Here is a 23032-nt window from a genome sequence, read left to right as displayed (position 1 = left end):
TAGAACCAATTCTTCTATCTGCTCTGGAGATCAGAGGCCTGTCTCACTTTCTCACATAAGTACTGGGCGCCTGTAGATCCTATCAGCAACAATGGCTCCCACTCTCCTTGGAAGCTCAAAGCCCTGATGATCTACAGCGATTATCTTTCCTTCCTGCTGCCTGTGCACAGGGAAGGCTAAGAGAAACTCACTGACTCACTGGTTCTTGAGAGAGAACTCAGTTCCAGCACCTCTCAGGTGGGTGCCACTGCCTTTATAAGAAAACAAGGGAGATGTTTGTGCTGAGCTCCTGCACCTCTTTCTAGAAAAATTGCACTGATATACACATATACATATACATATGCACATACATCTCTCTTTTGTGTTGCAGAAACAAAGCTGATTTCTCCCGGCCTCCTTCTGCTTTCCTTTCTGTTTCTCTACAATCATCTTTAGTATGAAGAAGAGGTCTGAAATAACTCAGTACATTCCCAGAGACACGAACAGCTTATTACAGTGCAGTACAGAAAAACTATGTTCTGCTTGGCTCTCTCTTCCAAATAAGAACCAATATGACTGCAGATGAAGCTGTCTCTGCAGTTATTGTAGGCTCTCTCAATTAGTATGGCTGTTTTCAACGAGAAAACAGAAGGATGCACTTTGAGTTGTTGCTCACAGTGGCGAAGAGGGAGGTTTGAAGGGGGAGGGGTCCCAGAGACACAAAGTCCATTTGCTAATTGAATCGCAGTCCCCTAGGGTGCATTTTAAAGAGATCAATGCCAAATTAGGAGTCCAAGTACGGGTCAGCTTTATTCTTGCCCCCCCCCACTTTCTTTCCTTCCATTTATATCCCGCCTTCCCTCCAATAAACAAAGCAGCATACCTGGTACTTCCTCCCCCTTTTACTCTCACAGCAGTCCTGTGAGGGAGGTTTGGCTGATAGATGGTTTGAGGCCACCTCAGTGAGCCTCATGGCTGAGTGAAGATTTGAACCCGAGTCTTCCCACTTCTAGTCAGGCACATGGTAACTATACCATTTTGTTAAGGCTGGATCTCTATGTGAGCATCCTGGCATCCTGAATAAGGCCACCAGCTTCGCCCCATCTGAAGCTGATACAGGCTCATCTTATCTTGAGCCCAAGCAGAGTAGTCCACACAGCAGAAGGATAAGCAGTATGTGCCACATTCTTAACTTTATTTCCACTCTATGCTGAGAGAATACAAACATGCATCTTGCCTCTGTGAGAGCAGAGAAGCAACTGTCTCTCTAACAAAGAAACCGAGAGAACACTGAAAAAACAGGAAACCAGTGAACGTCACATCCAGTCTCCCATTCCCGTGGGAATCCAACAGTAACTTGGACTGTGGAATGCAAAGCAATGCCTGGTGACTGCAGTTGCTGCTCAGTGAGTGAAATAGAAACCAACACATCTTATGATCAAACCTTGGCCTTGAAGTCTTACCAGCCATTGCAGGCAGCCATCTTTGAAAACACCAACCAACCAAGAATGCCCCCATGATATAGAACAAGGCAGTGCCATTCCCACGGGGCCATTCTCAATTAGAGACACTGCAGGGCTGTCTTTTTGTTGCAGTTCAGCCACCACCTGAACATCTGGCAAATCCCTTTTTCACCAGTAAAAAGAAAGGCTCGCCACCTCTAAAAGTGACAGATATCTATAGAAGCTATTCCCTCCCTCTCCAAGAAAGGTCAGAGCTGATACTTCAGCCCAGGATAACACTCACATTAAGGAGTTTATGCTCAGGGCGGGTTGCGATGCTTAAGATGAGTGGAGAAGTATTCTATTTTAAAAATGCTTCTAGCCAATTTTTAAACAGCTCTCCTTTTTCAGCCTTCTTGAAATCTGCCTCACATCAGAAGTAAACAGCTGACAAATATTGATTATATTCCTAATTCATACTTGAAAATCTTCATATAAACATATATGCATCTGATTTAAAATTATGATAAGTGATGTTTGAGAGCCACTCTTGGAACTGGAGGCCTCTGGGAATGATGAAATCAATTAGCATATAAGTTACATTAATATATACATTGAAGAAGTGAATTATTCATATGGGGAGTTCGCAAAACTAGTATTTTCTCTGGGGATGTTTTCAGCATAAGAAATAAGTTATAGCCCTTGACGTATTCAGAAGTAGTATTGCATTCTGACAGTTCCTCAGCTCTCTGAGGGGCAACTGGAAAACAAAGACACAACTTAATTTAGTAGAGGCTTACCTATATTGCTTCCTTACGTCGTAGCCAACAGCATTTGTCTCCCAAATTTTTGTCGCCAGAGCCCGTACAGTATTGAGGAACAGAATAAAGTTTAGCTGTAAAACAGTTTTTACAGGTATGTGTTATTATTCCCACTATCCCTTTAGAAATATCAACTGCTTGCCTCTATAACGGCGGAGGCAGACTTTGGTCTTTCAAGTTTCAGCGGTGCCCTGTGCAAGGTCAAAATCCCCCCCCCCATGCTTTCTATTTTACACCTGCACTAAGTCATAGTTGTGGTGCCCTGTAGCGCCCACCCCCCAGCAGCTTGGCACCCAGTGTGGGGAACTGACTGTGCTGCCCTAAATCTGCCTCTGATAACTGGAAGTTTTTGAGGGCATCGTGCATCTGGAATTTAGGAGCAGGAAATGATTCCCCATTCATTTCCGTTTCTGTTGAGATGATTACATCATTAAGCCAATCCAGGCTGACAAGCCCAGGCTCCAAACTGCCCAGTTCCCGACATTACTGCACTTAACCTTCCCCAGTTTCTTCCCAGTCCACCCCCCTTCCATTGACTTGGCATCATGCCCATGGGCTAATGTGTGAAGTGGAAAACTGGAATGAGCAGCACAGAAACTCAATGAAGCATTTGAGTGAGAATACGCCTCTCCAACAGATGGGTGGCATCCGTTAATAGTCCAGGATCATAGCTGTCAACTTACAGATTTGAAAATAAGGGACCAGCAGCCTCAAAAATAAGGGATCAGCAGCCAAAATAAGGGATTTTAGTCAAACAGCTCCTTTCCTTTCCCCCATAACAGTCAATCAAAGGAGCCTCCAAAACAAATCCAAAAGCCCCCCCCCAAGATCGCCACCCGCCATTGTACTCAGCCAGCTCCTTTCCTTTCCCCCCACCATGTGCCCCCGCTCCAGACAGACCTTTTCCCCGGCAAGGGTGAGTGGGCCGTCGATGACGTATCCATCCGATTCCGAGCACAGGTATGTTCAACTTCTGAGCCCCTCCGAGCCAAAGGCAGAAAGCCCAGCCAGCAGCCAAACAAAGCCTCAAGCGGTGGTTCCCACAGCGCAGCAACCCGGCAAAGGGGATGCAGCAAGGAAAACCACCGTCACCTCTCCGCTGGGAAGCGCTGAGCAAAGGCGAGTCCCCAGGCAACGCGGCTGGGCACAAGGCATGCAAGCTCCACCCCCCAGTCGTTCTTAGACTCCTTATTGGGTGAGCAACGCAGCCAAGCAACACAGTTGGAGCCTCCCTCCTCCCTGGCTGGCCGGCAGGGAGGGAGGGAGAGGAGCTGCTTCCTTTGAAACCCGGGAAATTTAAGGGACATCATCAATAAGGGACAGCAGCGGGAAACGGCGCTGGAATAAGGGAATTTCCCGCCAAATACGGGATGGTTGACAGCTATGTCCAGGATGCAAGTCCAGATTGTAGCCTAAAAGCAAATGGCAGGTCAGGGCCAACAGAATCCAAGCTACAAATATCCTGCAACCAGATATTAACACACCTGCAGCTCAGTCCTGCCAAAACAGACCACAGCGAGCCTCAAGCAAGCGGCCATTCAAGCTGGCCCAGCCTGTTTCCATAACAAGGACACATTGCCCTTGCTAGTATTGCTATTGACCATAGCAGGGCAGAGATCAGCAGATGAAGCTTTTGCTGGCCATGGCGGTGCAGTGAACCAGGATAAATCTCCTCCTGTATGCTCCACCACCACCTGTGTAACTTCTAGAGCAATGACTTAAAGAAACCTTTCTCCAGTTCCCTTTAAGAAACAACACCAAAAAGGGAGAAGAGTAAGGATTTCAATGAGTCTTCCCTCATCAGGACCCTGGGATGGTGGGATGTCATCCCCCCCACCCCCACTGAACCCTCATAGTCAGTAAGAATGATAGGAAGATGCAGAAATTGCTTTGCTCCCTATCTCTTCTTTGTACTGGTTGTTTACATCACCCCTGAACTACTGCCATCAATTATGGATAGACAGAGGCTATTTTCAATGTTCACTAAAAATAAATACATATGAATAATCCTACCCCAATCGCTACTAAAACTGGAGCTTGGTAAATCCATTTTATGTCTCCAGCACTGAGTTCCCAGCACCTGCGAAATCAAGAACATTTCTACATCAATCAACAGAGCAGGAACAAGTGGCCAAACAGTATATTCTTTCCATAGTTGTGTAAGGCTCTATTAATTATGGAGGGTGCACAGAATAAGCATTTCAGGCTTTTTTAAAAATTGGCTTTAAGATTCTTCACTGTTAACAAACAAATGCAGATTTTGGGTAGCAGTAACAAATGAGTATCACACAGGGTGGAAATTGCCACTCTCATTACAATTCAAGGCAACCCATTCAAGAATTAAAGATTATGAAGATGAGGCCCAGTTCTTGGAAACAGCAAAATGGTGTAAATGGCCCCCCACTCTGACTATGCCACTTGAATTATAATGCAATAAAGCCCAGTAACATGCTGATCACACCATCTTTTTCGTGAGAACTAGGCTTAATCATAGTCTTCTGAGCCTAAACGCCACATTCAATTCATTGTGTTGGGTTTTTTATTTTTATATTTCAAACATTTATGTCCTGCCTTTCAGTGACCGGTCAGCATTCCCAGGACAACTCATTAAATAGTTTGTTTCTTTGTTTTGTAATACAAAAAAGGACAAAGAAAAGAGCAGCTTAAAATAATTTCGAAGGTTGGCAGAATAATTTCAAAGGTTGTCAAGCCTTTAAAATAAAGCGGTATTTGCCTTGTCCTGAAGTCCTAGCAAAGAAGGTAGCAGGCCTAGAAGCAAGGTTCAGGAGTTTGGCAACCAAGAAGCAGATGCAAACATCACAAGCTTGTAGAGCAAAACCCAAGGTGGAAAAGATTTCCGGGCTGGCCCGTCCTTCACAAAGATGTCCTCAAATAAACTGAGGCCTGCTCCCTGCAAGGGATCTCGTCCAAAAGCAAGCTTTTACTTCAAATTTAATTTTTCCTGGGATCATGTCTTCAAAGCAGTACCCTAGCAAAAAGAAACACCCCCATTTCTCAGCTACGAGACTGCTTTGAAGATCCACCCCAGGACAGAAATGGAATGCCTGCAACCCTAGATGTTATCAGACTACAATTCCCACAATCCCCAGCCACTGGACACGCTGTTTGGGGAAGATGGGAGGTGGAGTCCAATATCTGAATGGCTACTGTTATGTACTGAAGTTCTCACCCTGGGCCAGCAGGGGGATACTGTAGAGCACGGGTGTCAAACACAAGGCCCGCGGGCCGAATCCGGCCCGCCAGACCTCATCATGTGGCCCGTGTAGCCCCAGCCCGCTATTAGAAGCCCAGTCGCTTCCCACCCGCCCATCGAGCAGGCTGCTAACGCGACGGCGCATGCGCGCGACGAATCCTCCCGCTAACGCCAATATCATAAAGGAGATTGCTTACCCTAGCGGGCTTATTTGAGCATGCGCGACGTCGGGCGTGCAACGCGCATGCGCAGGTGGGAAGGATTGGGGGGGAAGCCCCGCCGTCGCCGCCTCTGCGCTTGCGCGCTTAAGTGAGCTTCTGGGGAAAGGAGGCGGAGGTCGCGTGCGTGCCGCCTTCCCCGCGCGTGCATAATAGCTGGCAACCTGTCAGCGCCCGGCCCGTGGCACCCGTTTGCCATTGCTGTGGCAGCCGAGGGGCCCTGTGAGAGGCCCTGGCTGCGAGGCCTGCCGGAGGGACGGAGCCTTCTGGGAACACGAGTGGCAGCTCGGCCGCTTTCTCCTCGTCGTCGCCTTCCCCCTCCCCGCCGCAGCCGCTCACGCTGCTGGTGATGCAGCCCTGCGGCGGGGGCGGGGAGGCGGTGGGTGCCTTGCTGCAGCCACCATTGCGGGGGGCCTCAGAGGCGCCCTCGGGCCTCATGGTCTTCTACGAGCTGGGTCCGGTGGCGGGGGGCGACGCCGACGGCGAGGGGGGCAGAGGCGACAGCGCCGGCAGCCCCGGCGGAGGCCTGGAGGATCTGGACGACGAGGAGGAGGGCGTCGCCCAGTCGGGGGGAGGGGGAGGAGGCGGTGGCTGCAAGAGCTGCACCTACAAAGGCTGCAGCGAGACCACCACGCAAGTGGCCAAGCAGCGCAAGCCCTGGATGTGCAAGAGGCACCGCAACAAGATGTACAAGGACAAGTACAAGCGCAAGAAGAGCGACCAGGCCTTGGGGGGGCGGCGGTGGAAGTGGCGGAGGCGGAGCTGATGCAGAGGGAAGGCAATTTCAGGAGGGATGGGAAAGTGATAATAAAGAGTGGACACATAGTCCACAGATACAACCGGCCCTTTGAGGGTGACCAAACTGCTGGTGCGGCCCCCGATGAATTTGAGTTTGACACCCCTGCGAGTTTTCACTCAGGTCCACATATGCAAATAAGGGATTGAAAGTGATGTTCAGTGATTGGATAGTTACAGAAAATGGTTACTGTTGCGTTCTAGTGGAAATCTATATAAGCAGGCTGGCTGAACCCTTCAGTTCAGTTCTGATCTGGCCTGTGAATAAACAAGAGCTGTTTGAAGAATCGCTGTGTCGTCTGATATGTTCACCCACCACTTAACAGCTACAGGCTCCCCATTCCAGATTTCCAACATAGCACAGGAGCGCAGAGCACACAACAGGGTCTCATATTGACAGGAAACGAATCCCCGACTCAAAAATTCATTTCTGTTCAAATGTGAAAAATGCTAAAAGAAAGTTCTCTTTTAAAATCATTTGCTGCAAAACCCCTGGGTGACTTCCAGCCATTGTGGCAAACTTGATTGTCATATACAGAGGAGCAGCATCGGTTGGCTGGCCCAGGGATCTCACTGGATCGGTTTCCCATTGAAATGCTGGCATTCTTCAAGTGCTTAGTGGAGCAGAAAAGAGGCATTTTGCAGCTGAAAACAGAACTTTTGTTTTAACCCAATCCGACACCTGTAGCAAAAGGCTGAACAAATAGAACTTGGCTTTTTTAAGGGATGGTGTGGGTGTTTGAGAGTGCATGTGCTCAGAAAGGTGAGCCTCTTTGCTTACTGAATCATTAAAATAGCCCCAATCCAAGATGGGCAAGCCTCTTTCAGCACATTCTTACTCACATTGTAACCTGCACCCACCTCCAGTGTTTGCAAATGGAGATCACGAGGCTAGAAAGCGCTTACAAATGGCAGCCAGCTCCACACATTAAGGTCCAATAATGGCATACTAGAACCAGCCCTGTAAAATCAAATACAGAGGCAAAAGACTGAAACTTGCTCTCTTGCCAAGTTCTGGCAATCGCCTTAGCAAATTAAAGTTTTCACCTGTGGTTGAAACTGCCCAAGGAAGGAGCAAATTTAATGATCTGGAGGTGGGTGTTCCAAAGGATAGGTGCCACAGCAGAGAAGGCCCTGGTGACCTTCTCTAAAGACTAACCACAAATAAATGGAGAATAAGCTTTTTGAGATATGGAAGATGTTGGCTGGTTAGGGCTTTAAAGCTAAGAGCCAGGACTTCGAACTGGGGTTGTTTTTAAAAGTCTGGAACGGATTAATCCATTTTGCATTACTTTCTATGGGAAAGCACGCCTTGGTTTTGGAACGGACTTCCAGAACACATTAAGTCTGAGAACCAAGGTACCACTGTAGTTTCTCTTATGTATACAGTGGTGCCCTGCAAGACGAATGCCTCGCAAGACGGAAAACTCGCTAGACGAAAGAGTTTTCCGTTTTGGAGGTGCTTCGCAAAACGAATCTTCTATGGGCTTGCTTCGCAAGACGACAATGTCTTGCGAGTTCCTGCTGGGTTTTTCCCCCCTTTCCCCCCTTTTTCTAAGCCGCTAAGCCGCTTATCAGCTGATCTGATCAGCAGATAAGCCGCTAAAAGCCGCTAATAGCGCTAATCTGCTAATCCTTCAATGGGCTTGCTTTGCAAGACGAAAAAAACCGCTAGACGAAGAGAATCACAGAACGGATTCTTTTCGTCTTGCGAGGCACCACTGTACCAGCTGTGCCTTAGGAGAACAACTTCTGTGTGATCATGCCCTTCTCTTTCACAGAAGGAGAGAGAACAAATATAGCAGGCCTGCAACCAGCCAGCCTGCACTGACTGAATTTTGTGCCCGCTGACTTGTGGTAGCTGAACATTTCAGAGCAATTTAAAAGCCTGAAACATTTCTTTTTAAGCAAACAGCATTTAGTTTAAACCTCAACAGGTGAAAGAGGCGAAAGATTCATATGATCTGAAGAGAAACCAGAGAGAGGTTGTTTTAGCAGGGAAATGCAATGCTTTCTTCACATAATGAAGAAGAAATTGAGGACACATCACATCCACTAGCTAGTAATTGCTCATTAGGGGTGAGTTGTCTGATTAATAATTTTGTATAAGGTTAAGCTTTTCAAGCATAGTTCTGTCTCCAGAGGTACCTTTGGGGCACTGTAATAGCGAGGAGAAGTATTATTACTGGTAAAGGAATACTCTTGCTCATAATGTATTCTTGTATTCTTATAATTTCCTTCCCCAGGATGCATTGATACTCTGCAAGAAAACATTTAACAGGGGCATGATCCAATGCTGGAGGTGAAGCGGGAAGGTGCTGCCCTGGTCAGACAGTGTGCACAGTGCTCACCCCCCACTTGCCACCCCCAACCAAGTTTTACTTATTGGAGAACATAGGCAAAATTTCCACTGTGGGTGCCCGGCAGGTGGACAGGCAGCCCAAGACCCCTACATCGGAGGGGTGTTCCTGCTCCAGGAAGCTGGTGCCTGGGCACACATCTGGAGGATTTGGGGAGGGGGGAGTAAGTGACGTGCACCAGACTGGCTGCCCATCAGCCCCCACCTAGCTGCCCAGATGTCAGCCACCGGAGCTGCAGCCATCACACACACTCAATGAGCACCCACAATATTGGACAGAACCCTGGCGCTCCTGCTGGGGACAAACAGCTGCAGCTTCTGGGTTCTGGTGCAACCTCACAACAGCTTTCGCGGGCACACAGATTGGGAGATCCCAGTGGGAGCAGTGGGGTAGGGGCATGACCGCAGAAGCACCCTTGGATTCTGCCACCTGAGGCAACTGCCTAATGGAACACTCCTGCAGGCCCCACGGCCTCTCTGGCAACTGGAACAGCTACGCAGCGTTCTTGGGAAGGGGTCCTGGTGTTCTGGGACTCACAGCTGCTCTCTTGTGAGCACCAGGTCTTAGCATAGTAAATGTTATGTACTGAAGTTCTCACCCTGGGCCAGCAGGGGGATACTGTAGATAGTTATGCAAATGAAGGATCGAAAGTGACATTCAGTGATTGGATAGTTTGTATGCAAATGAAGGATCGAAAGTGACGTTCAGTGATTGGATAGTTTTAGAAAGTTGTTACAGTAACGAGGTACTGGAGCTCTATATAAGCAGGCTGACTGAGCCCTTCAGTTCAGTTCTGTTCTGGCCTCCGAATAAAGAAGAGCTGTTTGAAGAATCGCTGCGTCGTCTGATATGTTCACCAACCACTTAACAGTAAAGCAGCCCAGATACCTCCTCACCTCCTCATAATGTTTATTAAGTTCTTTAATTTGTAATTAGTAGAAATATTAAGATTAAAGAACATAATAAGCACGTCTGAAAGGAGCAGCCCTCATACAGACATCCTGTCCCGTCGCAAGACAGAGCAGAAAGAAAAAGTACAATAGTACCAGAGATGGAAGTCACACAGACAGGCTTCCTTTGTCACGGAACAGAAAGTAAACAAGAGGATCAGATGATCCTTGCAATGGGAGGAGTGAAATACTAACACTGCCTTGGTCTGCCTTGTGGCAACAGGTATCTGCAACGGGACAGTCAGGGGCTTTCCATTTTCTATCTACTTGGGCACATACCATCTGCTGTCAGCAGCTGACATCCCTGGGCACTGCCAGTGCCCCTAAGTCCCAAAGCCCATCGTTGATGCCTGCCCTGGCACTTCCTGGTAAATGCTAGCTGGTACTCAGAGCAACATAGGGTTGCTGGGTGTAGTCCTGTCGCACTATGCTTCTCAGTGCTGTCCCAGACTTCTCCACCTTGCAGGGCTTTTGGAACAGGAGAAGTAGAACTGGGTGGGTTACCTGGTGCAGGGAAAAGTGCGGGGTGGTGGTGGTGTGTACTACAGCCCTAAACTCAGATTATTCCTCCACCACCATCACCCTTTCGAAGTGATGTATGGAAGTGAGAGCTGGACCATAAAGAAGGCTGATCGCCGAAGAATGGATGCTTTTGAATTATGGTGCTGGAGGAGACTCTTGAGAGTCCCATGGACTGCAAGAAGATCAAACCGATCCATTCTTAAGGAAATCAGCCCTGAGTGGTCACTGGAAGGACAGATCCTGAACCTGAGGCTCCAAGACTTTGGCCACCTCATGAGAAGAGAAGACTCCCTGGAAAAGACCCTGATGTTGGGAAAGATGGAGGGCACAAGGAGAAGGGGACGACAGAGGACGAAATGGTTGGACAGTGTTCTCGAAGCTACAAACATGAGCCTGACCAAACTGTGGGAGGCGGTGGAAGACAGGAGTGCCTGGCGTGCTCTGGTCCATGGGGTTACGAAGAGTCGGACATGACTAAACGACTAAACAACAACAACAAAATGTGTGCACAGCAGTCATTTCCCTTAAAAAATAACCATAAATACAAAAAGGGGAGGTGGAGGGGGTGGAAATCATTCTCCCCTGAGGTTAGGAAGGCCCACAGAAGGAAAACTAGTAGGAGCAATCAGAGCAATTGTGACTTTTTAATGTTAACTGGTGACAAAGTGAGAACAAGCAAACTGAGCAGGAATCTATCTATTTAAACATACAAGGGGGCTTATGCCCATTGTTTGCATCCCTGGCCAGTGTGTGAAGGGACTCTCTGCACATACTTCAATAATACGCATGCTGGGTGAGAGCACAGGGGTGTGTTCCTGCAGCACAAAGCAGCAGGTGACAAGGCTGCCTTCTCTTCAGGCTGGGCTCAAGTCTTGATTCCAACCTTCCCCTCTAGTCGGAGGACCGGAGGCAAGGAACAAAACTGCTAGCACATTTGCAAAGCTAAGCAGGGTCTGGTGTGGTTTCACATTGGATGGGAGACTGTGTGCTGAGATTTCCTGCATTGCAGGGGGTTAGACTAGATGACCCACAGGGTCCCTTCCAACTCTACCATTCTGTGGTTCAATGATTCTAAGCTATTTGTCCTCAGATTGGCTTCTGAAACCTCAGCTGCTGATAGATAAGAGCATCTGTCTGTAGCCTGCAACTCACTTTAGAAGGCTGTCCAAGCAAGGAGCCTGGCCTGTGAAAAAGAATTAATTGTCCTTATAACCAGTTATCTTGCTCTCTTTTTAAAGAGAGAAATAAAAAGTTTTCAATTACTTTTCCCTTCTCAAAGCAATTCAGTCTAGCAAGTGCCATTTTTTTATATCAGCAGGACTCCTGACTGATCATACATGGCATGTCTGATCCTTAGGGAGCTTTCTATAATTTTCTCCAGATATTTGCTAATTTATTATTTCAGTGACGCAAATTTGAGAGAGAGAACGAATGGACTTGGACACATTACAGCCCTAATGAAGCACTGTTAGGCACCATTGATTTAAGTGGGAGAGGTTTAAGTATGGGATCCTTAAATTTTGTATTTTCATCAATGGTCTCATGGCCTTCCAGCAAACGATGCAACAGCCTTTCTGACTCTAAGTAGCTCCGGGTGTGACTAGTCCTAGACAGGAACATGCTCAGGAATCCTCAAGGTACAGAATCTTCAGTCACACAGCAGAGAAAAAGAGGGTTATAAATGAAGTAAGGTGGAATTTCATATTGCTTAACTCTGGCTGGATTGCACCTTTGATAGCTATCTCGCTGAATATAATGGCAAACAAAAAACTGCCTCAAAGCCCCACCTTTTTGGCTCCTGATCTAGGTAGGATGATATGCTTGCCCTCTTTTTGTGTGGTCCTCAGCTGGATCAGGAGCCACAAGTTTCCCCCACATGTTAAGCGGGTGGTGGTGGTAAACAAGAAAACCTAGTGTCAGCAATAAGCGGTTGCTGAGGAGAAGTGGGGGTCAAGGGGTGTGTGACTGGGATAATTTCCCTCAGTATAAAACATTGCCACAGCATGCTTAAGGGGTCTACGCTTCCACTCGCCCCATGCCTAGAAAGCAGGGGTGTGAGGGGTTTTGCCTCTGCCCCACTGCTTTCCTCGGGAAAATCCACTCTTTGGTGCTAAATCAGAACAAACAGCAATCCATGGAAACCTCGCCAAAGAGCAGTTTTCCCGAGGGGGAAAGCAGCCGGGGAAGAGGAAGTTTGGATAAGCCCCCAGTCGAGGCAATTTAAGCCAAGTGCATTCAGAAAGCACCACTGCTCAAAGATCTGTCTGAGGGGTTGGAAAGAAACAAGTCTGCAATAAGTGAAATATATCTCACTGCTCCAAATGAGATAAACATATATTGATATTGCTGTGACATTTAAATAGGGTGTTCCAGATGCAAAAGAGGAGAGGGCTTTTGCAACCTTAACAGAAGAGGGAATTTCAGCCTTTGTGACTTGAAAGGCAAGCCAAGCCTGCCGGGAGCTCTCTCCAACACAACCGTGAAAGGTGAAGGAGCCCCTTCCCAGTTCAACGTTCAGAACAGAACAGGGAAAGAATTAAATTTTAAAAACCGGGCCACAGTTTTCAAAAAGCCAGCTTGAAAAAAACATTTAGTATAAATTTGTTTTAAAGTGCCATTGTTCTCCATAGCTACCTGCAATTTGGTTTTTGAAGGGATCAGAATTAACAAAAAAGGTATAACAATTACGTAGTTGTCAGCAGTTCGAAAGCACGTCAAAGTGCAAGTAGATAAATAGGTACCGCTACGGTGGGAAGGTAAACGGTGTTTCTGTGCGCTGCTCTGGTTCGCCAGAAGCGGCTTAGTCATGCTGGCCACATGACCCGGAAGCTGTACGCTGGCTCCCTCGGCCAATAAAGTGAGATGAGCGCCGCAACCCCAGAGTCTTCCGCGACTGGACCTAATGGTCAGGGGTCCCTTTACCCTTTGCCAAATGATTCCAGGGTAGTTCACACTGATACATGAGTCAACATCAAATATGGACAGTTTACAATAGAACATATATGTAATAATAATAATTTTGACATTTATATGCCACTTATCTTGTCAGTGGATTGCCCAAGCCACTCTTGTAAACCGCTTCGATAGTTTTTTCTCTCACACACTCTTTTACAATCAAGCAGTGAATAAATTGCACAAAATAAATAACATTACAAAATACTTGCCTGTTTAAAACTTTTATAAATGGAGGCAATGTGGGAGGCCTGGTCTAAACAGGAACCTTGAGCATATTTTCCATTAACAGTCTCAGAAGGGTACACTGCAGATATATTTTCTTCAAACCGCTACCTTCAGTTCTATGTCAGTGTATACTCAAAATATATGCAGAACTTGTATGGCAGTGTGCCAGTCATCCATCAATTAAAAAAAGGAAAGCTCAAGTAAACTCTCTTGACAGTGTTCCCTTACCTTGCATCTGCCACGGTTGCTCGGACCACTCCCCAGGCCACCACAAAAACAGCCGGAAACCCTACAAATATGAAAAATTCATTGCCAACTGTTAGAACAGATTTCCCTTGAGGAACAAAAGAATAATTTATAATGCTTTTCTGCTCACTCAGAGGATATTAACTGAAGCGTTTAGAAAGAGCAGGCACACAAAAACCCAGACAGTGCCCTTTCCCCATGAACAAAGCAGAATGTCTGAAAGGTCATGATCCACAGCAAGCAAAAAAAACTTCAATTTCTGCTGATGACAAATTGCAGCTAGCCTGAAGCTCACCTGCTTCCCATCCCATCTCCTCCTCCACTAAGTTCACATTTCAACGACCGGTAACCAGTTTATATCATCATGCAAACCCTAAACTATGGTCAGTTTTAACTAGGGTTTATTTAAAGAAGCCAGCTTCCTGACACCTGCTCTAGTGCAGATGAACGATTCGGATTAAAGTACACTACTTTATACTATCTGAATTAGATCTATAAAATCAGTTTTGGTCTTATACATCCCACTTAAGATATTTTGGGTATTCTGATCAATGCACTTTGGAGTAGCAAAAAATTCCGGATTACGTGATGCTAAGAATTAATGAACTGTGAGACAGCTATTGAGGTTTCATACAGAGGTTTGGGTGGGGGAAGCCTATGCTTTATTTACAAAACATAGGACTTCCGGGTTGGCGCGACCGGCTAATGGCGGATTCCCTCCGAGCTCCGGAGGGAATCGGCTTGACAGGGGGCTGGGTCTTGCCGTGCCGGCGACACGGGGACCCTTAAAAACCACGGGCACGGAGCCCATGGACATGGTGACTCGGCGGGCACCGTAAGCGCCCTCCTGACTCGTGAAGGAGCCTTTTTAAAGGCTACGGAACGGGTGCCGGGGAGCAGCGTTGTGCTGTGAGTCCTCCGCTTCCCCTGCCGAGCGAAGCCACATGCCATTTGTCGGACAGCGCTGACTTCTTCCTATTAAAATTTGGACTCAAAATCAAGAACAACAACCCGTGAGTAATTTGGAAATTGGATTACAAATATTTCAGTTTTGGATTTGGCACGAGCGGGGGAGGTGAAAAAAAAGGAAGTCCGTCTCCCCCCTATTGTAAGCAGTTTAAAGCAAGGATCTGTCAACTAAGGTTGTGGGAAGAATTGTCGCGATTGGATAAGGATATAAATTCCACGGATTTAAAGGACTAAGTTAATGTGCTGGAGGACAAGAGTTTACTTTGTTTGGATTAAGTACCACTTTTCTCAAGCCTGGGAGTAACCCATGAAAAGAGCCTGCTGAGGATCTACAGAAAACCTTTGACAGCTGTCAAATTAGCTGTCAAAGTTGAATAAACTGAAAGCTTAAATTCTAACCGGTTATATTGTTACAAAATATTGAAAGTAAAGAAAGACTAATACAAATAAATCTGACTTTTGGATCGGAAGGGAAAAGAACACTAAGTAACTAGAATCCCTCTAGAGGGGATTCTTGGACATTACAAGAATGGAGCTAAAACAGGGAATCCAGGAAATACGAGCTGGCTTGAAAGAGCTGATCTTTCTCGTGGGAAAGCTGCGAGAGATGAATGAGAAAGGCCATGTTTTGTCTACGAGCCCTTCAAACCCGAAGTTATTTGAAAACATACCTACTGAATTGGAAAGGGACTCGACGTTCAAAACACAGGCAGCTGGGCAAGAAAAGGAACCAAAGATTGAGGAAAAAACACCTGCCAAACAGGAGGAGCAGAAAGAAGGGATGGCTGAGACGTTACAGAAGATAAAAGTGAGCCGGAGACCTGCCAAGAAGACTTCAAATTTGACCAAGGTGAAAGTTGGACTATTTGGGACATATAGACTTAAGAAACAGAGCTGGAGTTCCACCTTTAAACAAGTAGGCCTCGCTGGAAGAACCACGGTCAGCATTGGGAAAGTACTTCTTCGATCCTGGGTGCTTAGTATGAGAGACTTTCGAAGGAACCGGCGGAAAGGGACTGAGAGAGATTGGAGAGCCTCGGACGTAAGGTCACCAGGCTAAAAAGATGAATTAATTGGATTTTGGTTTGGGATTGAAACCGGGGAGAGAAGGGTGGGGTTTAGAAGTCCAAAGGGGGTTTGATTGTTGTTTTTGCAGTGTAAAAACCATATGTTCTTTATTATCACAAGAATGGGGAATCCGTGGATGGGAAATAGTGGCAACCTTAGGAAAGGTATCTTTTTAAACTTCATTTCTACATCTCTGTTTTCTCTCTTTATATAGGGTTAAGGTATATATCTCAAAAATTGCTAACTAAATTAAATTAAGGTATAACAACGGATTAAGGTTTAAATCTACTGCAAAGAATTATTTTAATAAATTAGGGTTAAGTGAATTTAATAAACTATGCTTAGGACACTAAGGGAAAAACTTGTTTGAACAAACAATTGGAGTTGGAATACAATAAGGGGAGACGTGGGGAAGTCATGAAAAGAAGTTATTGAAAATGAGTGTTAAAAGGTGGAAATTTTGTTGTTGTTTTTTGTGTTCTCTTTTGGTTTTCTCTTTTTCTCTTTTTCTTGTTATGTTGTTTGTAACCTTTTGAAAATTTAATAAAGATTATTATATAAAAAAAATATTTACAAAACATAAAAATACAAGAAAAGTGTTTATATCAAATGGATTGTAAAAACAAAACAAAACAAAAAAAAAACACATCCAAGAAATATGGCAATAAAAACCCATACATATCAGATTCAAAAATGCTATAAAATTATTACTTTAAGAGTTATAATGCTATCAAAAAAGGAGAAGAAGGCATGTGACCTAACATGATCATCTTCATCATCATCATCATGTTTATTGCAGTGCTTGAAGAACTCACCTTTTCAGGTAACTCTAAACTAAAGGGATATAACCATGTCCTACTTTGAAACAGACCCCTTGTACTTCTCTTTCCACTTTTTGAGCACTTGGTTGAAAGAACGTGGTCCATTTCTGAATAATGATTTTTTTGCATGGTATCTCTTCTCTGAACAGATAAGATATGTACCTGCACATCATTATAGCTACTGTATATAACCACTCTGGCACTGAAGGAGGAAGAGGTTTCCCCCCAATAATGAGCAATTGTCACCTTAGTGCCTACTGAATAAATTTATCGCTTCTTCCAAATCAGTGTCACTTAGCACTTGATGATTTAATAACACACCTACTGAATTCAGAGCAATTTCATAACCTGTAATTTGATGAATATACCACAGAACGGTTTTCCAATATTATTTTATCTTCAAACATTCCCAAAATAAATGTGAGCTTGTCCAAAGCTTATTTATTTTGGGACCCACACACCTCAGCAATTATTTTCTACATATTTTAGCTGTTGTTGGCATCTGTAAGAGTGTTATTATATTATGATTTTATTATTATATAATTCCATTAGCTAATATTGAAACTCCCCCAACATAATAACCAGAGCTCCTTCAAATTAAACTCTAGCAATGAGATTTTGCAAGCACATGAAATATACCTAAATGAGTTCTAGTGGACATTGTTCAGTGCATGGTTTGATCCTAGTAGTCTACTTGGAAATAAGTTCAATTTATTTCAATAGGACATATTTCCTAGTAAGGTATTTATAACCAGCCTGGAATAATATAATAATAGTGTTTATTTTAAAAGATCTTCTGCCAACATTAAATTGACTTAAAAGAGAGCTTGAGAGTAAAAAAGCGGCCATCTTTTAGCTCTTGAATCAGAACTTTGTGGCTTTAATAGCTCCAAGCTTAAGGGGAAAATGCGTTTAAAATTTGTCTTTAATGAAATCTGCCTCCAGGCAAATTGAAATTAATCTGTTGTTTCTGGTCGAACAATAACTTGCAGGTTATGTTAGTGCTTCAGAGTCTCTCACAAGTATTAAGCAGAGGCAATAGTCAGAAGCAAGGAATGTGATGATCAAATAAACCTCTATCCTGCTAGATTCAAACACTATTTTGATTCGGTCTGATTCAGTGTAAGCCAGCTTCACATTATTATGCGTCCCTCACCTCCCCAAACAGTGAAAGAACCAGGTGAATTTGGCATTTCGCTTTCAAAGGAATTAAAACTTACAGTTAGTCACGGTCCCTGCTTCACATCATTTTTTGCATCTTGCATCTTGACAAAATATAGCAGCCTTAGTTCTGATGGGAGCTTGTTAACGTAAATCACTCGGGGTCTAAGTTGTGCACAGAAACTTCCCTCACATTAAGCCTGCACACAGCAGCACTGACACAGCAGAGACAGGGAGTGGGTTGCCTCCTGCCTCAAGTGTCTCATTATCTAGACAGCTCTTCAAGCACAAGCGAGAACTGCGACATGCGCGGAGGCATGGATAGAACAAGGCAGAGGCCAAACAACCCTTTATGCGACACAGATGCTGCTAGCAAACTACAAACCAACAGACTCCTCATTTTCACTTGATGGTGGCAAAGCTGTGTCTGGACTGAACCATTTCAGGCAGCGCCCGAGGTCTCACATGACGGAATGGTCCTGAACTAAACGTAAGGAAGAAAAGGTCTAGGGTTCTCCTAGACATGGCAGGCTTCTCTAGGTGCTTTTCTGTGAGGCAGCATACCATCCTGTGAGCCTCTTGTCTTCAGTGGCAAGTCCACAGAAGGGATTTTACACCACAATGAGAGACCAGAGGGTTGCGGCAGAAGAGGTGGGCTTGAATCCTAAGACAGTTAACTCAAGGAAGTTCACAGAGGGAAGGGGTGTTTCTTTTCTTCCCTTCAGACACTTGTGTCCCTAAAGCCTTTCTGCAAGGCTGTGGGCCGTCCTGGACAGGAGATGTGGAAGAGGGAGTTGCTGGACGATGGGCGATTTGCCACAAATCAGATTTGGATCCTGATATACATTATAAAGTCTCCCGCCTGATGATTTTTTGGGTTGATTTTTTAAAAAAGATTTGGGCATTGCCATTGTAGCAAAAATGACAAATTATATACGACTTTGAGACTGCAAGGCGGTGCAAAAGATCAAAGATTTCTCACTAAAGTTTGTGTTACGTTGGAACAATAAATATTGTTAACGTTTTGCTCCTATTCACTATTTTTTAAGTACAATGATTATCTGATTAGAAGTTTTAGCATTTGGGAGACATTCTTTTGTGAAATATTCATGAAATAAATTTGTATCTAGGCTAAGGCTGCAATCCTAATTACATGGAAGTAAATCCTATTACAGTGAGAGATTTTACCTTCTTGGGCTCCATGATCACTGCAGATGGTGACAGCAGTCACGAAATTAAAAGATGCCTGCTTCTTGGGAGAAAAACAATGACAAACCTAGACAGCATCTTAAAAAGTAGAGACATCACCTTGCCAACAAAGGTCCGTATAGTAAAATATATGGTTTTCCCAGTAGTGATGTATGGAAGTGAGAGCTGGACCATAAAGAAGGCTGATCGCCGAAGAATGGATGCTTTTGAATTATGGTGCTGGAGGAGACTCTTGAGAGTCCCATGGACTGCAAGAAGATCAAACCTATCCATTCTTAAGTAAATCAGCCCTGAGTGCTCACTGGAAGTACAGCTAAGGCTCCAATACTTTGGCCGCCTCATGAGAAGAGAAGACTCCCTGGAAAAGACCCTGATGTTGGGAAAGATGCAGGGCACAAGGAGAAGGGGACAACAGAGGACAAGATGGTTGGACAGTGTTCTTGAAGCTACCAGCATGAGTTTGACCAAACTGCGGGAGGCAGTGGAAGACAGGAGTGCCTGGTGAGTGACTAAACAACAAAAAAAGTCCTATTGAACTTCTGAGTAAGCGTGCATACAATTGCACTGCATGTTCGTTCCACTTAAATCCTGTTGAAATCATTGTGACTTAAGTCACAGCACCATCAGTCCTGCACGTCCTGTAAATCTGGAGGGTTGAGGGAACTCCCCCAGAACAAATTTAGGGTGTGTGCAGGGAGAGGAGAGTGTTAGAATATTCCGTTCCACCTGAAGAGGAAGAGGCATGACTGTTGTGTGTCACATGCCTGTTTACACTCCAGCACAGCACAGCTTGCTGGGAACTTCCGTTTGTGTGTATAGCTTTTGCCCTTTTGCTTGGACACAAAGGAGAGCAGACATGTTTTTCCTTTGTCCTGATGCTGAATAAAATGCCTGTAAATACACTTTATACAGCCTCTCTCTGCCCTTCCGTTGCAAAGAGTTCTTATCTCTGCTGGCTTGGCTGCCCAGCTTCTGGTGGCTTGTGAAGCTTGGGTCGCAGTTACATGCTGATCCAAGGACCAGAGTTCGCACGGCTGCCGGCCGGTGGGCTGGAGCCAGATGGGGGCCTGCCAATTGCCCCTGTTCCCTTGGACGCATCCCAACAGAGAGGTAGGGAGTTCCAGTGCACAGCTAGAACTCCTTAGAATCATAGAATCGTAGAGATGGAAGGGACCCCGGGAGTCATCCAGTCCACCCCCCCTGCAATGCAGAAATCTCAGCTAAAGCATCCATGACAGATGGCTATCCTCGCACTAGCAAAACCGATAAGCTGGGTATCACCCATACCAATTTTACTAGGACCTACCCGAAACTTATTTTGGCTGCAATCCTTGCACGCTTACCTGGGGAAATGTTCTGCAGAACACAGTGGGGCTTCTTCTTCAGTAAGAATCCTCAGCATTGCACTGCCAGTTTGGACCTAACTCACAAAACTGAGAAAATACGTAAACCACCCCCTTCTGATTTTGTGGTTTGCAAAAAGAATTTAAAATAAAAAACAGAAAAGCATTGCCCAAGAGTTAATGTTAGAATGGACAGCACTAATCTAGCTTTAAATGGAAAGATTTCAATGAGAGACAAATGTATCTTACCCCAGCCTGTTAAGATGAAACCCCACAGGTACTGGGTATCCGAAAAGAAAGCCACAAATATTAAGCTGTGCAGATAGAGGCCTTCAACCAAGATCCAGTAGTAGTTGGTCGTCAAGAAGTAAATAAACATCACCACAGTAATCTTGCACCAGACCTGTCAATCGGTTCAAAATAAAGCAGCACAGTTGTGGTGGTCAGGGAAACAGTTAAATGTAGTAGTATACTTGCATATTTATCCTAGACTTCCAGTTTCAATGGCCTTATTAATTTGGCATCAAGGCCAAGTCTATGACTCATGTTAACTAACGTTGTTCAGTAAGTTTTACTGTTCTTTGTCGTCCCCACACAAAGAATTGTTTCAATTCTGTATTAAATTGTGAGTCATATGTAATGGTTGTGAAAATAACGGGAGTCTGTTATGTGCTTTAAAAGCTACACAATTATTGCCAGCTACTTAAAAACAGTCTCTTCAACCAGATCGACACTTTTGCAGCCGTTGTGCTGCCCACCAGTGCCACAATCAGTGTTTGCGCAGTGACACAAAAGCTGTGAATTGAAGGCGTGCTTCCTCACATACCCAGACAGACCCATCAGGAAGCTGCAGCTCATTAAGGGCTTCTGTCCATGCCGTATGTGTCTTTATACACACAGCATATTGGTGGTGGTCAGCAGAAAGGCCTGGGCCAATAGTCAAGCTGCTTCCTAGACACTCCCTGTGGACATTTGCTCATGTGGAAGACCTTTGAGGGACCACCCTGAATGCTCTCAATGGATCAGAACTTCTCTATCTATTCTATCACCAATACTGAATGGTGGCAGCTGTTTACCAGCTCCATCTGGTACGTAGGCTGAGACCCTATATGCCTGCAGACTGTCTCGCCAGAGTGGTGCATGCTCTGATTATCTCCCGCTTGGACTATTGCAATACGCTCTACGTGGGGCTACCTTTGAAGGTGACCCGGAAACTACAACTAATCCAGAATGCGGCAGCTAGACTGGTGACTGGGAGCAGCCGCCGAGACCATATAACACCGGTCTTGAAAGACCTACATTGGCTCCCAGTACGTTTCCGAGCACAATTCAAAGTGTTGGTGCTGACCTTTAAAGCCCTAAACGGCCTCAGTCCAGTATACCTGAAGGAGCGTCTCCACCTCCATCGTTCTGCCCGGACACTGAGGTCCAGCTCCAAGGGCCTTCTGGCGGTTCCCTCACTGCGAGAGGCCAAGTTACAGGGAACCAGACAGAGGGCCTTCTCGGTAGTGGCGCCCGCCCTGTGGAACGCCCTCCCACCAGATGTCAAAGAGAACAACAACTACCTGACATTCAGAAGACATCTGAAGGCAGCCCTGTTCAGGGAAGTTTTTAATATGTCACATTTTAGTGTATTTTTTCATCTTTGTTGGAAGCCGCCCAGAGTGGCTGGGGAAGCCCAGCCAGATGGGCGGGGTACAAATAAATTATTATTATTATTATTATTATTATTATTATTATTATTATTATTATTATTAATTACTGCTGCTCACTCCGGTATTCAAGGAAAGAGCCATAGCTCACTTTGCATGCAGAAGATCTCAGGTTCCATCTCCGGCATTAGGGATGGGAGAGACCCTCACCTGGAGTCCTGGAGAAGCACTGCCAATCATTGAAGACAAACATGGCACTAGGTGGGCCACTTTTCCGACTTCCTAGTTCCTAGTCTGCAATTCTGTGCTCCAATCAGCTAAAGTAGACCCCTCACAGTCTGGTATCAGAATCAGCCTTTCTTGTCTTCTAGTGCCAACATAAAATAAATGTAGCAGGGGGGATACCGCAGTCACAAAGATGGCTTTCCCAGGGTGAGGCTCATCCATTGATGAAACAGGTGTGCTGATCTCTGCAATTTACCCAAATGCGGTAAACTCAGCTGCGTAATTTGCGGTAGGCCTTTAAAACTGGGGTGGAGGTGGTTTTTGTTTGTTATTATGGTATGTGTTTTTGTGTTTTTATACAGTGGTACCTCAGGTTAAGAACTTAATTCATTCTGGAGGTCCATTCTTAACCTGAAACCGTTCTTAACCTGAAGCACCACTTTAGCTAATGGGGCCTCCTGCTGCCACTGCGCCACCGCTACACGATTTCTGTTCTCATCCTGAAGCAAAGTTCTTAACCCAAGGTAATATTTCTGTGTTAGAGGAGTCTGTAACCTGAAGCCTCTGTAACCTGAGGTACCAATGTATTGTAAAACACAATATACACAGAGTTGCCCTGTGATCTTTGGGTGAAATTTAATTAAGGATAACAGTAGTAGTAGCAGCAATACGGGGTATTGACTGGTCACACTGAAACCTATACAATTATTCCTAAGATATTTTTTCATAGTTCTGCTGAAGCTGGGAAGCAACACTGCAAATAAATTGGCTTAAATGACAGTATTCTTTACTGAACTGTATTCTTTTCAGTATTATTTACTGAATTTCTATCCCAGGATCTCGAAGGAACCCAGGAT

General features: G+C 45.3%; 2 protein-coding genes across 4 annotated transcripts in view; one reads left to right on the top strand and one right to left on the bottom strand.

Moving 5' to 3' along the window:
* PTH2R (parathyroid hormone 2 receptor) overlaps nucleotides 1-23032 on the bottom strand; it is a 49399-nt gene that overhangs the window by 13436 nt on the left and 12931 nt on the right. For all 3 annotated transcript variants that reach the window (XM_082192440.1, XM_082192441.1, XM_082192442.1), the window contains 4 exons: nucleotides 20548-20701; nucleotides 13710-13770; nucleotides 4256-4322; nucleotides 2222-2316 (listed from right to left, as the gene is read on the bottom strand). In XM_082192440.1, coding sequence (XP_082048566.1) covers nucleotides 2222-2316; nucleotides 4256-4322; nucleotides 13710-13770; nucleotides 20548-20701 — 377 coding nt within the window. The remainder of the gene's footprint in view (nucleotides 1-2221; nucleotides 2317-4255; nucleotides 4323-13709; nucleotides 13771-20547; nucleotides 20702-23032) is intronic.
* On the top strand, nucleotides 6024-6479 carry LOC309528030 (uncharacterized protein; the record flags this gene model as incomplete). The annotated part of the gene is made up of 1 exon (XM_082215171.1): nucleotides 6024-6479. One exon carries the CDS (start codon nucleotides 6024-6026, stop codon nucleotides 6438-6440), a length of 417 nt encoding a protein of 138 aa, XP_082071297.1. The 3' UTR covers nucleotides 6441-6479.

Source organism: Podarcis vaucheri (assembly GCF_965113315.1).
Source record: "Podarcis vaucheri genome assembly, chromosome: 1".
NCBI classification, from domain to species: domain Eukaryota; kingdom Metazoa; phylum Chordata; class Lepidosauria; order Squamata; family Lacertidae; genus Podarcis; species Podarcis vaucheri.
This window is presented reverse-complemented; position numbering and strand designations above follow the sequence as displayed.